General features: G+C 43.2%; 1 protein-coding gene across 3 annotated transcripts in view; it reads left to right on the plus strand.

The window, feature by feature from the left end:
- Positions 1 to 11,819, plus strand: part of LOC110533604 (drebrin) — a 123,945-nt gene extending 112,126 nt beyond the window's left edge. For all 3 annotated transcript variants that reach the window (XM_036990018.1, XM_036990020.1, XM_036990019.1), the window contains 3 exons: positions 4,790 to 5,238; positions 8,019 to 8,109; positions 9,024 to 11,819. In XM_036990018.1, coding sequence (XP_036845913.1) covers positions 4,790 to 5,238; positions 8,019 to 8,109; positions 9,024 to 9,076 — 593 coding nt within the window. In that variant the 3' untranslated portion in view covers positions 9,077 to 11,819. The remainder of the gene's footprint in view (positions 1 to 4,789; positions 5,239 to 8,018; positions 8,110 to 9,023) is intronic.
- Positions 11,820 to 17,406: the final 5,587 nt, after the last annotated feature.

The following is a 17,406-nucleotide window of genomic DNA, read 5'->3' on the forward strand; positions in this document are numbered from 1 at the left end:
GGGCAGGATGGATATAGGTCTGTAACAGTTTGGGTCCAGGGTGTCGCCCCCTTTGAACAGCTTTCCAATCCTTGGGGATCTCAGACGATATGAAAGAGAGGTTGAACAGGCTGGTAATAGGGGTTGCGACAATGGCGGCGGATAGTTTCAGGAATAGAGGGTCCAGATTGTCAAGCCCAGCTGATTTGTACAGGTCCAGGTTTTGCAGCTCTTTCAGAACATCTCTTATCTGGATTTGGGTAAAGGAGAACCTGGAGAGGCTTGGGCGAGTAGCTGCGGGGGGGGGGGGGGGGCCTGTTGGCCGAGGTTGGAGTAGCCAGGCGGAAGGCATGGCCAGCCGTTGAGAAATGCTTGTTGAAGTTTTCGATAATCATGGATTTATCGGTGGTGACCGTGTTACCTAGCCTCAGTGCAGTGGGCAGCTGGGAGGAGGTGCTCTTGTTCTCCATGGACTTCACAGTGTCCCGGAACTTTTTGGAGTTGGAGCTACAGGATGCAAACTTCTGCCTGAAGAAGTTGGCTTTAGCTTTCCTGACTGACTGTGTGTATTGGTTCCTGACTTCCCTGAACAGTTGCATATCGCGGGGACTATTCGATGTTATTGCAGTCCGCCACAGGATGTTTTTGTGCTGGTCGAGGGCAGTCAGGTCTGGAGTGAACCAGGGGCTATATCTGTTCTTAGTTCTTCATTTTTTGAACGGAGCATGCTTATCTAAAATGGTGAGGAAGTTACTTTTAAAGAAAGACCAGGCATCCTCAACTGACGGGATGAGGTCAATGTCCTTCCAGGATACCCGGGCCAGGTCGATTAGAAAGGCCTGCTCACAGAAGTGTTTTAGGGAGCGTTTGACAGTGATGAGGGGTGTTCGTTTGACTGCGGCTCCGTAGCGGATACAGGCAATGAGGCAGTGATCGCTGAGATCCTGGTTGAAGACAGCGGAGGTGTATTTGGAGGGCCAGTTGGTCAGGATGACGTCTATGAGGGTGCCCTTGTTTACAGAGTTAGGGTTGTACCTGGTGGGTTCCTTGATGATTTGAGTGAGATTGAGGGCATCTAGCTTAGATTGTAGGACTGCCGGGGTGTTAAGCATATCCCAGTTTAGGTCACCTAACAGAACAAACTCTGAAGCTAGATGGGGGGCGATCAATTCACAAATGGTGTCCAGGGCACAGCTGGGAGCTGAGGGGGGTTGGTAGCAGGCGGCAACAGTGAGAGACTTATTTCTGGAGAGAGTAATTTTCAAAATTAGTAGTTCGAACTGTTTGGGTATGGACCTGGAAAGTATGACATTACTTTGCAGGCTATCTCTGCAGTAGACTGCAACTCCTCCCCCTTTGGCAGTTCTATCTTGACGGAAGATGTTATAGTTGGGTATGGAAATCTCAGAATTTTTGGTGGCCTTCCTGAGCCAGGATTCAGACACGGCAAGGACATCAGGGTTAGCAGAGTGTGCTAGAGCAGTGAGTAAGACAAACTTAGGGAGGAGGCTTCTGATGTTGACATGCAAGAAACCAAGGCTTTTTCGATCACAGAAGTCAACAAATGAGGGTGCCTGGGGACATGCAGGGCCTGGGTTTACCTCCACATCACCCGCGGAACAGAGAAGGAGTAGTATGAGGGTGCGGCTGAAGGCTATCAAAACTGGTCGCCTAGGGCGTTGGGGACAGAGAATAAGAGGAGCAGGTTTCTGGGCATGGTAGAATATATTCAGGGCATAATGCGCAAACAGGGGTATGGTGGGGTGCAGGTACAGCGGAGGTAAGCCCAGGCACTGGGTGATGATGAGAGAGGTTGTATCTCTGGACATGCTTGTTGTAATGGGTGAGGTCACCACATGTGTGGGGGGTGGGACAAAGGAGGTATCAGGGGTATAAAGAGTGGAACTAGGGGCTCCATTGTAAACTAAAACAATGATAACTAACCTGCACAACAGTATACAAGGCATATTGACATTTGAGAGAGACATACAGCGAGGCATACAGTAATCACAGGTGTTGAATTGGGAGAGCTAGCTAAAACAGTAGGTGAGACAACAACAGCTAATCAGCTAGCACAACAACAGCAGGTAGAATGGCGATTGACTAGGCAGAGGGGGGGTTGGATTAACTACACACAGAGCCTGAGTGCGGCTGGGGCCGACAGATAAAACATAAACAAGCACAATGGATTACCGTGATTAATGGACAGTCCAGCATGCGTCAGCTATGTAGCCAAGTGATCAGTGTCCAGGGGGCAGCGGTGGATGGGGCAGGGAAGCTGGACTGGCGAGTGTTATCCAGGTTAGAAAACTAACAATGACTAAATAGCTTGTAGCCAGTTAGCTGGTTAGCTTCTGGAGGTTCTTGAGTGTGTTCTAAAAATGTAAAAATAATAGCGGTTCCGTATCACATTGGGTGAGGCAGGTTACCGGAAGGTATAAACAAATGAAAAATCGAAAAGGGATAGAAAGTAAATATGGGTTCAGTGAGTGTTTGGGACGCGGCGATTCAGACGGTTAGCAGGCCTGTGCTAACAAGCTAACAGTTAGCAGGCCGGTGCTAAACACGGTAGCAGTTAGCGGACCGGGCTAAACAAGCTAGCAGTTAGCAGGCCGAATTTGCAAGCAAGGAGATAGCAAGGGCTAGAGAGTTAGCCTTTGGGGGACGTCGCGATGGGGTGAGTCTGTTTATTCCTCTTCATGCGGTGACATCGATGGACCGGTCGTGGGTCCGGATATTGTAGCCCAGGACCTCTGGCCGGGCTAGCTTCAAGCTAAGTGGGTGGAAACACTAGCCAGGAGTAATCATCCGGGGTTGCGGTTAGCTAGATAGCTAGTTGTGAGGAACCAGCTCAAAATGTTCCGTTTGCGGTGGGAATCCGGGGATGAAAAAAAAAAATAGGTCCGTTATGCTCTGGTTAGAGTCTGTTTGTAGACAGACTGAATAGGTTTTAATGTTGTACAGCAAGCTTGGTCCCAACTAGTCAAGCTGTATGTTAAGTGGGGGAGTATTATAGATTTGAAATACAGTTTTGCTTCCTCTGTAGTCAAACAATTTAGTATAAATCGGAAATTAGCTAGGTTGAATTTGGTTTTCTAAATTACCTTTTTCACATGCTTTTTAAAAGAGAGGTTGGAATCAAGTATCATGCCAAGGTACTTAAAATCAGATACCACCTGGAGCTTCTCCCCTGACACATAGACTTCCGGCTCAGTAGCATCTGTTGCCCTCTTTGTGAAGAATATGCAAACAGTTTTTTTCACATTGAGATGCAAACACGAGTCACTGAGCCACTTTGTAACCTGGACCATTAGTGAGTTCTTGTGCAGCTTGTTGTTTGCTCTTTGCATGCACATATATCACTGTATCATTTGCATACATTTCAACTTCAGACACAGTACAGACAGAAGGCAGATCATTAATGTACAGGCTGAACAGGAGGGGCCCCAGTATTGACCCTTGGGGCACGCCCACATCATAGCTAAGAGTGGGCGACAGCTCATTGCTCACTCTGACACACTGAGTTCTGCCTTCAAGGTATGATTTCATCCATCTCAAGGCACCGGGGGAAAAGTTGAACTTGGACAATTTTGTGATGAGAATCTCATGGTTAACAGTATCAAAAGCCTTCATTAGGTCCAGAAACACAGCCCCAACAATGCCCGCTTTGTCAATCTTGGACTTCACATTTTCCAGAAGAAAACAGTTGGCCGTTTCTGTGGAGTGTTTCGCTCTGAAGCCAAACTGCATGGAGTGTAATGTGAAGGGGCTGTTGTTGAGGTGGGCAATCAGTTGTTCTGCTACACACTTTTCAACAACCTTTGACACCACAGGTAGTATACTAATGGGCCTGTAGTTACTCACGTCAGCAGGGTCGCCCGATTTAAAAATGGCCGTTGTTATGGCCGACTTCCATACCCTTGGAAACACCCGAGACCGATAGATGTGTTGGTGACCTTAGTAATGGGGCCAATGAGTGACTCTTTGTAGTTTTTAAGAAAGGTAGAGTCCAGCCCAAACACATCTTTGGCTTTAGAGTTCTTTAGTGAGCTAATCACCTTGTTCACCTTTGGCTCAGAAACCTCCCTTATGATGAAGACAGGTTGAGCGTCATTTACTAGCACTGAGCCCAAGAAACCAGTGGAGGGTAGTCAATAAAGTAGGAATTGAAGGCTATTGCTATTTCGACTGCATCCTGTGTTAGATTGTTATTCACCATGATTTCTTATTCACCATTAAATGTAACATTTGGGGGTTGGGTGCCCCCAAAGCTCATTGGTCCCCTGTCGTGTGTGGGCTGCGGCGGTGTGTGCTACGCCAGTGACACGCATGCACACACACACACCCTGGGACTGTGTGTATTTTCCCAGGCCTAATTTGCCTTCACAGATGGCTGGGCTTCCCCTGCTCATGTCTCTAGTCTCCAGTGGCACTCTGGTACTGTGGACAGTGTTAAAGTACACCACCTGAACACCAATGAGTGTAACAGGAACACAACACAAGGGTATCACTGCGTAGGAGTCCATGTGGTCTCTGAAGTTAAAGCTGTAATTCATGTTGTGGACCTAAGAGATCTTGGACTGTAGGTATACTGTAAGAGCATCAATAAACAGTGTGGTCTTTCTATTGCTGCAACGATGTGTAAGTGGAGTTTATTATCTGTGAACTGTGTGACTAGAATGACATGGCATACTGATGATCTTCTGACTGTTTCACTTTGTGTCCTATCAGGGCTTATTGATAACAAGTTTTGACTGTTATCAATAACAGTCCCCCTCCCTCCCTCTCTCTCTACCTTCCTTCCCTCCAGGTGAGCCCAAGCAACAGCCAGGCCCGGTCCAGGACTCCACCCCCACCAAGCCCATTCAGAGCGTGGCACCCCAGACCCGCACAGACTCCAAACCCCCATCCTCAACCCCGGACGACTATGACCCCTTCTCAGGCTTCAGGCCTCTGCCTGCCCCCACCACCGCAGACCCCCTGGTGGAGCTATGGGACAGCAGCCCTGCCACCGGCATCGCCCCCTCTCAGGCCTCACACCCTGGAGGGCAAGCCCAGCCCCTGCTGAGCTTTGACGAGATGGGGGATGTACCATTCTGCCCGGGGGGTCCCGAGGGGGTCGAGGAAGAGCCCTCCAGCCTAGTGGATGTGGCCGGGACCCACGATATGACCCTGAGCTACCAGCAAGCACTGCAGCATGCTTCAGATGATACTCAGCTGATGACCAACGGGGAGACCCTGCTCAAAGAAGGGACTCAGGTCAGGAGAGGAGCAGTAGTCATGTTACCTCATATTACAGTATATTGAGCAAAATTACTTGGCAGTACTTTACATGCATGGAGTTGCCCTTATACTTATGCCATTAAGTTGACGTTTTGCCAATACAGCAATACAGCATGTAATTTCTCAGCTGCACAACAACAAAGGTATGTTGTCTGCACTATCTGTATTGTATCATTCCTTATAAAAAAACAAGTATTATATTATGTGCCACAAGATGGCAGTGAATGCATACCACTGCTGGCTTACTTCTGAAGCTAAGCAGGGTTGGTCCTGGTCAGTTCCTGGATGGGAGACCAGATGCTGCTGGAAGTGGTGTTGGAGGGCCAGTTGGAGACACTCTTTCCTCTGGTCTAAAAAAATATCCCAATGCCCCAGGGCAGTGATTGGGGACACTGCCCTGTGTAGGGTGCCATCTTTCGGATGGGATGTTAAACGGGTGTCCTGACTCTCTGAGGTCATTAAAGATCCCATGGCACTTATCATAAGAGTAGGGGTGTTAACCCCGGTGTCCTGGCTAAATTTCCAATCTGGCCCTCAAACCATCATGGTCACCTAATAATCCCCAGTTTACAATTGTCTCATTAATCCCCCTCCTCTCCCCTGTAACTATTCCCCAGGTTGTTGCTGCAAATGAGAATGTGTTCTCAGTCAATTTACCTGGTAAAATAACGGATAAATAAAATATTCTACATCAGCACTAGTGGGTGCCACCGGTTACCTGGGAGAAAGAGGATGGAAGTTTGTTCTGTGTTCCTGATCTGGAACAAAGATGAACAACCCATAAACAGATAGTATAGTACTGAATGATTTGTGGTACAAATTGCCCCCAGATAACCTTGACTGTACTGTACATGTAGTATTTGTTTGGACAGAGTGGCTCGGTGATATACAGTGCCTTCAGAAAGTATTCACACCCCTTGACTTTTTCCACATGTTGATGTCTTTAAAGACTGAATATAAAATTGATAAAATTTAGATTTTTGTGATCTACACACAACACCCCATAATGTAAAAGTGGAATTTTGTTTTTTGAAATGTTTACAAATTACTTAAAAATGTAAAAAAATGTCTTCAGTCAATAAATATTAAACCCTTTTGTTATGGCAAGCTTAAATAAGTTCAGGAGTATAAATGTGCTTAACAAGTCACATACAAAGTTGCATGGATTCACTCTGTGTGCAATAATAGTGTTTAATATGATTTTTAAATGAGTAAACCATATTTGTACCCTACACATACAAATAAAAACAAAAATGTCACATGCGCCGAATAAAATAAAGTGTAGACCTTACAGTGAAATGCTTACTTACAAGCCCTTAACCAACAATGCAGTTCAAGAAATGGAGTTCATAAAATATTTACTAAATAAAGTCAAATAAATCAAAAAGTAACACAATACATTTACATAACAATAACGAGGCTATGTACAGTGGGTACCGGAACCCAGTCAATGTGCAGGGGTGAATTATCTGTAAGGTCCCTCAGTCGAGCAGTGAATTTTAAGCAGAGATTCAACCACAAAGACCAGGGAGGTTTTCCAGTGGTTCGCAAAGAGAAAGAGCACACATTGAATATCCCTTTGAGCATGGTGCAGTTAGTAATGGATGGTGTATCAATACATCCAGTCACTGCAAAGATACAGGCGCCCTTCCCAACCCAGTTGCCAGAGAGGAAGGAAACCGCTCAGGGATTTCACCATGAGGCTAATGGGGATTTTGAAACAGTTTAATGGCTGTAATAGGAGATAACTGGGGATGGATCAACAACATTGTAGTCACACCACAACACTAACATAAATAACAGAGTGAAAACAAGGAAGCCTGTACATAATAAAAAATATTCCAAAACATGCATGTGGTTTGCAATGAGACACAAAAGTAAAAAACACAATTACTGGATAAAGGTGTTATGTTTGGGGCAAATCCAACACAACACATCGCTGAGTACGCCTCTTCATATTTTCAAGCATGGTGAAGGCTGCATTATGTTATGGGTATGCTCGTCATCGGCAAGGACTAGGGAGTTTTTTAGGATAAAAATAAACCGAATAGAGTTAAGCACAGGCAAAATACTAGAGGAAAACCTGTTTCAGTCTGCTTTCCAACAGATACTGGTAGACAAATTCAGCTTTCAGCAGGATAATTTCCTAAAACACAAGGCCAAATATACAGTCTGCTAAACAACTGTAGTTGCTTACCAAGACAACATTGTATGTTCCCTTGTGGCTTAGTTACACTTTTGACTTAAATTGTCTTGAAAATCTATGGAAAGACTTGAAAATGGCTGTTTAACGGTGATCAATAACCAACTTGACAGAGCTTGAAGACATTTTTTAAGAATAATGTGCAAATATTGTACGATCCACGTGTGAAAAGCTCTTAGAGACTTACCCAGAAAGACTGTAATCAGCTGTAATCACTGCCAAAGATGATTCTAACATGTATTGACTCGGGGTTGAATACTTATCAAATGAAGATATATTAGTGTTTTATTTTATTTTAATCAAAATAATATATATATATTTATTCTACTTTGAAATTAGAGTATTGTGTAGATTGTTGACTAAAAATTACAATTAAATAATTGTAATCCCATTTTGTAACACAACAAAAGGTAAAAAAAAAAAAAAGTCAAAAGGTGTGATTACTTTCTGAAGGCACTGCAGCAGTAGCATAGTGTGTCTATATGTCTGCATGCATAGAAACAATACTGTTATCAACTAATGTTTCTGCCTGCCTTCCTGCCTGTCTGTGCAGGCGAACAAGGGTTACTTCAGCCAATCGCAGGAGGAGGAGAAATGCTCTGCTAAAATGACCCCAACGTCAGTGTTTTATAACAAGCCACCAGGTGAGAGAAGGAGAGCGAGAGAAAGTGAGAGAGAGAGAGAGAGAGAGAGAGAGAGAGAGAGAGAGAGAGAGAGAGAGAGAGAGAGAGAGAGAGAGAGAGCGCACGTCATGTCAGGATTAAACATCAAATAACCTTTTTGCCTGAAAGCTGTGAGGATTATTCTGTTGGAAATACATCAATATATGAAAAAGTAGTAACAATAAGGTACCATTTGTAAAGTGTTTGAATAGTTTATAATTAGATAATTGAGGGTTATTTAATCATTTCTAAATGCATGATAAATCATTAATAAACGCTTCTAATGCTTTGGTCTAAATAGAGCAATTACCTGGTCAGTGCTTACCAAAAAGTGAGCCAATATTTATCCATTTACAAATGCACGTATAATATGCACCTTTGTGTATAATCATGCAACCTCATTTTCAATGGTTGGACAGTTAAACAAAAGTTATTTTCTCCCTCTTGGGTGTGATGCATTCGTGCTCTGTCCCAGGAACAGAAAAGGTTGGTTTTTAGACCAATGGTCAACATTGCACTATTTTGACCAATGCGTTATAACCGATTAATTAATGGTTTATAGTGCATTTACAAGTAATTTAATAATCATTAACGACATCATTATAAACTCTTTATAAACCCTTTACAAATGGTACCTTAACAATCACCAGCTTGGCTAATCATGTTGTTGTTACTATTTTATTCAAGAACTGCTGTCACACTTATTTTTGAAGACAGTCTTATGACTTATGATGCTGATTGTTATAGTATGTGGTTGTTTCTGCCCATTTATTTGACATATTGTAAGACACCCTGGATAAAAAGATTAAAGTTTGTGTGTGTGTTTGTTTTTGTTTTTTCAAACATTGACCAACTGTATTTGTGGATGTTTATCTATGCCCTGTGCGTGTGTACAGAGATCGACATCACATGCTGGGACACAGACCCTGTAATGGAAGACAGCGACTAGACCATGGCGAAGTAGTCCGGTCAGGCGGTGGGAAGCAGAAACAACGCATCATCAACAACGAAACAGACTTTTTTTAAAGTAATAATAACAACAAGTCTTGCATAAAAAAAATTGTAAAATGTTCTAGAAGGGGAAAAAAACTGATGTTAGCCACAGAAAAGGTTTTTGAGTTATTGTTAAAGATGCTAATGGTTTAATAATGAGCTCTTGGTTTTGTGTTTTTTTTTCTTTCTTTGATTTCTCCTTTCTTTTGCTATGCGGAGTAAATAGTGGGGAGTGGGGGAATACTTTCTTCAGAATGTATGTGTCTTCTACAGCAGACTAAACACCCTGTACCAGACAGGTAGCCTATTGGAATGTATAGCAACCCTCCCCCTCCATTCTCCCTTGTTCTGGGTAGCTACAGTAGTTGGGGATAAAAGTGGGAGTGGTGCCTGGTGGGAAGGAGGGAGGGTGGGATCAGAGAGGAGTGGTGCCTGTTGGGAAGGAGGGAGAGTGGGATGAGAGAGGAGTGGTGCCTGGTGGCAAGGAGGGAGAGTGGGATCAGAGAGGAGTGGTGCCTGTTGGGAAGGAGGGAGAGTGGGATCAGAGAGGAGTGGTGCCTGGTGGCAAGGAGGGAGAGTGGGATCAGAGAGGAGTGGTGCCTGGTGGCAAGGAGGGAGAGTGGGATCAGAGAGGAGTGGTGCCTGGTGGGAAGGAGGGAGAGTGGGATCAGAGAGGAGTGGTGCCTGGTGGGAAGGAGGGAGAGTGGGATCAGAGAGGAGTGGTGCCTGGTGGCAAGGAGGGAGAGTGGGATCAGAGAGGAGTGGTGCCTGGTGGCAAGGAGGGAGAGTGGGATCAGAGAGGAGTGGTGCCTGGTGGGAAGGAGGGAGAGTGGGATCAGAGAGGAGTGGTGCCTGGTGGGAAGGAGGGAGAGTGGGATCAGAGAGGAGTGGTGCCTGGTGGGAAGGAGGGAGAGTGGGATCAGAGAGGAGTGGTGCCTGGTGGGAAGGAGGGAGAGTGGGATCAGAGAGGAGTGGTGCCTGGTGGGAAGGAGGGAGAGTGGGATCAGAGAGGAGTGGTGCCTAGTGTAATCCTGTAGTCTTTGATGTTTCAGTTTGTCCATGGGGCAATGGGGAGGGGGCAGATGAAGGCGTGGCGGACATCAGACTACAGGCTGGGATAGCAGTACCGTTGTACTACCCCATAGTAAGACCCTGATACACACAAGGGAGGTATAACGAAATACTTGTTTTGTGCTGTACCAAGTCACTTTGAAACGGAATATCTATTGTAGTTTGTTATCGTTGTGTTGGTTGGCATCTCTCCCAGCAGAAAATCTGACATGGGGAAAATAAGTATGATTTTTCTACCTATTAGAAGTGTTCTATAAATTGACATTCAGGATCTTTGAATCATGGCAATAGCGGTAGTCTCTTGTTTTGTCTTCAGTGTTAACTAGGCAATGACTGTATCTAGAGCACTCAGATGGGAATGAAGACGTTCGTCACACATTGTGGCACTATGAACGGAACAGTGTCTTGTGCTAAGGTGGTTCTAGAGCTGCTACAGTAGTCTCTGCTTTGTAACACTACACCTTCTTTGCAGTAGATGACACAAATGCACCCTTTTGCTTTCCATGTGTATTTATTTTCCTCGTCCTTCTTTTAAAATGATGTCGTTCACATGCACGTCCCTAGATGGCCTCAGCACCGTTTTGTGTACTATTGTAATTCTACTGTTGGACTACCTCTGTGTTATTTTTGCACAGATCTCATTCTCTCACCCAGTTATCTCGGTTCTGATTTCACTGTTAACAGTCTAAATGAGAACCATTCCGGTGGATTAGTTTTGCCAGGAGCCCTTCTAAATGCTTTTGATCATCAAGCCTGGTTTTAAACGGTATTATTGCTGTAATGTTTAGAAACAGGTTCTAGCTTCTTTATGTAACCCTCTCCACATGGCTTATAGACCAGTCTTCCTTTATTTCATCTACAGGAGGTTTCTTATTATTACTGTTCACGGTTATAGTTTCATTCCTGAGATGCCACTCCTTAGATCTGATTCTATATCAATCCAGGCAGTCTTACCCATAGATATAGAACAGTTCTATAGCAGGTATATGTTGTTATAGCTATGTGCTCTTACCACAGAATTCTGAGTGGGAACCAACAAGCAATAAGAAAATAAACCAATCTAGTATTTTGTCCTGTAAATAGCGTTTGTTTTTTAGAAATACACAACTACAACTAATGAACGTCTAACACTTTGTCATTGTGGCCCTTATGATTATGGCACTTTGAATTTAGGCTTGTTGTGGGATTGAATGAGATGTTTAAATAAAGTTTCTTTGAAGCGAAATATGAAATGTGATTCCATATCCCTACCAGCCTTTTTCTGTATATGAGAATCAAATCATGCTTAGTAAGAGCCGACCAACCCGCATCTTTAGCAGTAACTGACACCCTTTCTACATGATTTCAATATATACTTCTTCACCCTGATAACCTCCTGGGTAGTAATTATTATTCTCTCCCGATCACACTACTAGGAGACTACTACTACTCTACTACTACTACCACTCTTTGCCCCAAAGCAAGGCTTAGCTGTTCCTTGTCTTATCTCTCTCTTTTCATTTAAAACATATTTTATTTATCTTCCCTCTTTTCCATCCGCTTCTCACACGCTCTGTTTTTTAAATAAGCACAAGATCTTTTGTGACATGCTAAGTGCTGATGTATGTTAATAAAAGACTTAAAAACCTCCAAATGATGACTTCAGAGTGTTTTTGATTTGACCGTTTTTCTTGTGGCTGTATCACCCCAATCTAATGCATCCTTGAATACTTCAATAGTATCATGAAGTGCTAGCATCATGGAATTAAATAGAACACTAAAATGAACATTGACATCCCGGCAACATGACTAAAATGACGGCCATCTTGGTCAGAGAATCTCATATCGTTCATTATATTGTAGGATAGAAGTGCACTTTCTTTATATTGATCATATCATTTATCATCTTGAAGTACTGGATTGCTCCAGGCCGCTCACTGATGCATTTCAAAGCTTTCTCGGCAAACAAATATCTCAGTCATTCAAAGCAGAAATGAACACAAAACATCCAACAAAATTAAAAGTCTGTCACTGCCACTTGTCATGTTTGTTTTAATCTATATTTTATTCAACTGCATTTTATTCAAGAGATGTTGGCACTGTTGACTTAGTAATAGTCCAGGTATGGTTCTGTGTGGCTCACCTGGCAGAGCATGGTGCTTGCAATGCCAGGGTAGTGGGATTGATTCCCATTGGGGACCAGTACGAAAATGTATGCACTCACTACTGAAAATCCAAATGGCTTTGGATAAGAGCATCCACTATAATGTGAAATGTTCTGTAAAGACCCTTTCTCCTCACAGGTATACATGGAACACATAGGCTCATCCCAAAGGCACCCTATGTCTTCAAAAAGTATTCACACCCCTTGACTTTATCCACATTTTGTTGTGTTACAGCCTGAATTTAAATGGATTCAATTGAGATGCTGTCACTGGCCTACACTGCCTTTTAAAGTCTCTATTTGGTTTGGTCAGGGTGTGATTTGGGGTGGGCATTCTATGTTTAGTTTTCTATGATTTGGTGTTTCTATGTTTTGGCCGGGTATGGTTCTCAATCAGGGACAGCTGTCTATCGTTGTCTCTGATTGGGAACCTTACTTAGGTAGCCCTTTTTCCCTGCTTTGTTTGTGGGAAGTTAACTTTGTTTATGGCACAATTAATAAAACATTTGTCAATAAATATTCAATTAATTTGCTTAACAAGTCACATAAGTTGCATGGACTCACTCTGTGTGCAATAATAGTGTTTAACATGATTTTTGAATAACTACCTACATCTATGTACCTCTGTCACGTGTGCTCCCTCTCCGGCCTCTAGGTCACCAGGCTGCTCTTTATGGCGCACCTTCCCTATATATGTCACTCCCTTTGGTTCCTTCGCCAGGCTTTGTTTCTGTTTCAGTTTCATGTCTGTGTGCTGTTAGTGTTTCTTGGTTTGTATTATGTTCCATTTATTTGATTAAAACACTCACTCCCTGAACTTGCTTCCTGACTCTCAGTGCACATCGATACAACCTCATACCTACAATTATCTGTAAGGTCCCTCAGTCGAGCAGTGACTTTCAAACACAGATTCAGCCACAAAGTCCAGGGAGGTTTTTCCAATGCCACGCAAAAAAGGGCACCTATTGGTAGATGGATTTAAAAAAGGCAGACATTGAATATCCCTTTGAGCATGGTGAAGTAGTTAATATCCCAGTCACTACAATGATACAGTCATTCTTCCTAACTCAGTTGCCGGGGAGGAAGGAAACCACTCAGGTATTTCACCATGAGGCCAGTGGTGTCTTTAAAACAGTTACAGAGTTTCATGGCTATGATAGAAAACTGAGGATGGATCAACAACATTGTAGTCACTCCACAATACCAACGTAAATGACAGACTGAAAAGAAGGAAACCTGTACAGAATAAAAATATAGCAAAATATGCATTCTGTTTGCAAGGCACTAAAGTAAAACAATAAAAATGTGGCAAAGAAATTAACTTTATGTCCTGAATACAAAGCATTATGTTTGGAGCAAATCCAACACAACACATCACTGAGTACCAGTCTTCATGTTTTCAAGCATGGTGGTTGCTGGTGCTGGTTGCATGGTGGTTATTTTCAATACATTTCGAAAAACATGTTTTCACTTTGTCATTATCATGGGGTATTGTGTGTAGATGGGTGAGATTTGTATTTATTTAATCTGTTTTGAATTCAGGCTGTAACACAACAAATTGTGGAATAAGTCAAGGGGTATGAATACTTTCGGTAGGCACTGTAATGCCTATATGGGCCCTGATCAAAAGCAGTGCACTATATAGGGAATAGAGTGCAATTATTTACACATCCATACAGTACAGTAGTAGCAGCAGATGTAGGAGTGACTACCAGTCAGATGTATAGAGAATACTTTGCATGCTACATGTTGTATGTACATTCATTCACAGCAAAACAGTTTGTATATTCACAGTATGTGTGGGATGTCAGTCACTGAGAGTCCATAGTATAGCAGGGCCATTTCTTGCTTTAGGTCAAATCAATCTGTAGCCTATCTGGACAGATATGCTCCCTTGGATGGTATTTGGATATATCCTCAAATGATGGATCTCCCACAATGATGTCAATCCAATATTGGAGGAACGGTCCACTCCATCAGGGCGTTTTATCAATCTCCTCAAAATGGCTGTCACATTGACAGCTAGACAGAAAGTTCCAGTTCCAACTGTGTTTAGCGAGCCCTGGGAAGGGAAACCCTGTGGATGTCAGTCGTCAGACACTACTGACAGTCCCAGTACTACACTAGTAGATAGAAGCCATGTATCCTAGCCATGTGCACCATCCCCAATGTGCTCTGAATGAGTATGCTCTGACTGGCCACACAGCTGATGTTCCCTTGCACTCTAAACAGACTAGCTAGCTAGAGCTCTGGCCTGGTGGTTACCTAGCAACACGTATGCCACTGGAGGATGGAGGACAGTGGCATACACCTCTGTCTTTTCCTTCGCCTGTTACGGGGGAGACGAAAGACAGAACATAAAAACAGCACAAACAAAACAAACGTGGTACAATGAAATAAACTGGAATCGATGCATGACAGCTCAGGGAGGCAATTGTCAGTTAATATAGAGTACTGTATGTGACAAGTTGTGTGATTAAAAAGACAAAACCTTTGTCAAAATAATATTCAACATTACTTCATGCATGGATAGAAACACATCAAATTAAATAGTGTTCATTTTCAGTTACACTTAAAGCATGAATTAGTACATTCAGGAGCCATGATAATCAGCTTCACTTGTTTGTTTTGATTGTTCTGAAAAAGAAAAGCATGTAAGTTCTTCAAATGATTGTCTCAATGCAATTTTCTATATACTGTAGATCAGTGGTTCCCAAACTTTTTATAGTCCTGTACCCCTTCAAACATTCAACATCCAGCTGCGTACCCCCTCTAGAACCAGGGTCAGCGCACTCTCAAATGTTGTTTTTTGCCATCATTGTACGCCTGCCACACACACACACTATACGATACATTTATTAAACATAAGAATGAGTGTGAGTTTGTCACAACACAGCTTGTGGGAAGTGACAAAGAGCTCTTACAGGACCAGGGCACAAATAATAATATAATAATAATCAATAATTTTTCTCTTTACTTAGCCATCTTACATATAAAACCTTATTTGTTAATCAAAATTTTAAAGGATGCACATAACTCTGCAATGTTGGATTGTATTGGAAAGCGTCTCAGTCTTTTTCCACACACAGTTTGTGCCTGTATTTAGTTTTCATGCTAGTGAGGGCCGAAAATCCACTCTCACATGTACGTGGTTGCAAAGGGCATCAGTGTCTTAACAGTGTGATTTGCCAAGGCAGGATACTCTGAGTGCAGCCCAATCCAGAAATCTGGTAGTGGCTTCTGATTCAATTCCATTTTCACTGAACCGCTTGTTGCATTTTCGATGAGGCTCTCTTGTTCAGATATCGGCAAGTGGACTGGAGGCAGGGCATGAAAGGGATAACGAATCCAGTTGTTTGTGTCATTCATTTCGGGAAAGTACCTCTGTAATTGTGCACCTAACTCACTCAGGTGCTTCGCTATATCACATTTGACATTGTCCGTAAGCTTGAGTTCATTTGCACACAAAAAATCATACAATGATGGACCTGTGTGTTGTCCTTGTTAATGCAGACAGAGAAGAGCTCCAACTTCTTAATCACAGCCTCAGTTTTGTCCCACACATTGATTATAGTTGCAGAAAGTCCCTGTAATCCTAGATTCAGATCATTCAGGCGACATCAACCAGATAGGCCAGTCCTGTGAGAAACTCGGCATCATGCAAGTGGTCAGACAAGTGAAAATTATGGTCAGTAAAGAAAACTTTAAGCTCGTCTCTCAATTTAAAAAAAAAAGTCAATACTTTGCCCCTTGATAACCAGTGCACTTCTGTATGTTGTAAAAGCGTTATATGGTCCATGCCCATACCATTGCACAGTGCAGAAAATACACAAGAGTTCAGGGGCCTTGCTTTAACAAAGTTAACCATTTTCACTGTAGTGTCCAAAACGTATTTCAAGCTGTCAGGCATTCCTTTGGCAGCAAGAGCCTCTCGGTGGATGCTGCATTGTACCCGAGTGGCGTCGGGAGCCACTGCTTGCACGCGCATTACCACTCCACTATGTCTCCCTGTCTTAGCTTTTGCACCATCTTTACAGATACCAACACATCTTGACCACCAAAGTCCATTTGTGTCACAAAGCTGTCCAGTACTTAAAAATATCCTCTCCTGTTGTCCTGATTTCCAGTGGTTTGCAGAAGAGGATGTCTTCCTTTATTGAACCCCCATACCAGGAGCTGACACATACCAGGAGCTGTGCCAGGCCCGCCACGTCTGTTGACTCATCCAGCTGTAATGCATAGAATTCACTGGCTTGGATGCAAAGCAGTAATTATTTCAGAACATCTCCTGCCATGTCACTGATGCGTTGTGAAACAGTGTTGTTTGATGAAGACCTTGTCTCTATAGTTTTTGGGGCCTTTTCCCCCAGCATTGTCCCAGCCATATCTGGGGCAGCAGGAATGAAGTCCTCCACAATAGTATGGGGCTTGCCTGTCCTAGCCACTCGGTAGCTCACCATTTAAGACGCTTCTAGCCCCTTCTTATTAATGGTGTCTGTTGCTTTTATACATGTCTTAATACTTAAAAGTAATCTTAATTCTCGCTCAAAAAAACTCCTGTGGCTTATTTTTAAAATGGCCATGTTTTGTTTCTAAATGTCTTCGCAAGAGTGAAGGTTTAATCGAGTTGTGAGATAGTACTTTTGCACATATAACACACTGTGGCTACTCCCAATATAAGTGAACCTCAAGTCAATGTAGATCTCATCTTATTTGTGCCTCTTTGATGGTCCAACGTCCCTGTCTGCTGTTCGGTGCTTTCCCGGGTAAGGGGGCAGTAGCTCTTCGGCTGCATCAGATTCACAACTGTCATTGTCCATGCTAGCTGGGCTAACAACAACTGTAGAATTACTGATACTAGCATTGGATGTGCTTGTGGAAGCAGAACAACTTGTCGTCGACAGGTGCAGGTGTAGTACTGCTGGTAGTAGCAGTACTACCAGTAGAGCTGGCACGTGTCTCTATGGACGAGGGCCTTACTCTTTTTAACCATTTATCAATTTTTGAGCAAACGGAATGAGCAGCAGCTACGTTTGGCTACATACGGACCGTTAGTGGAATTCCCGCGAGAG

The sequence above is a fragment of the Oncorhynchus mykiss genome, chromosome 10 (genome assembly GCF_013265735.2).
Source record: "Oncorhynchus mykiss isolate Arlee chromosome 10, USDA_OmykA_1.1, whole genome shotgun sequence".
NCBI lineage: Eukaryota > Metazoa > Chordata > Actinopteri > Salmoniformes > Salmonidae > Oncorhynchus > Oncorhynchus mykiss.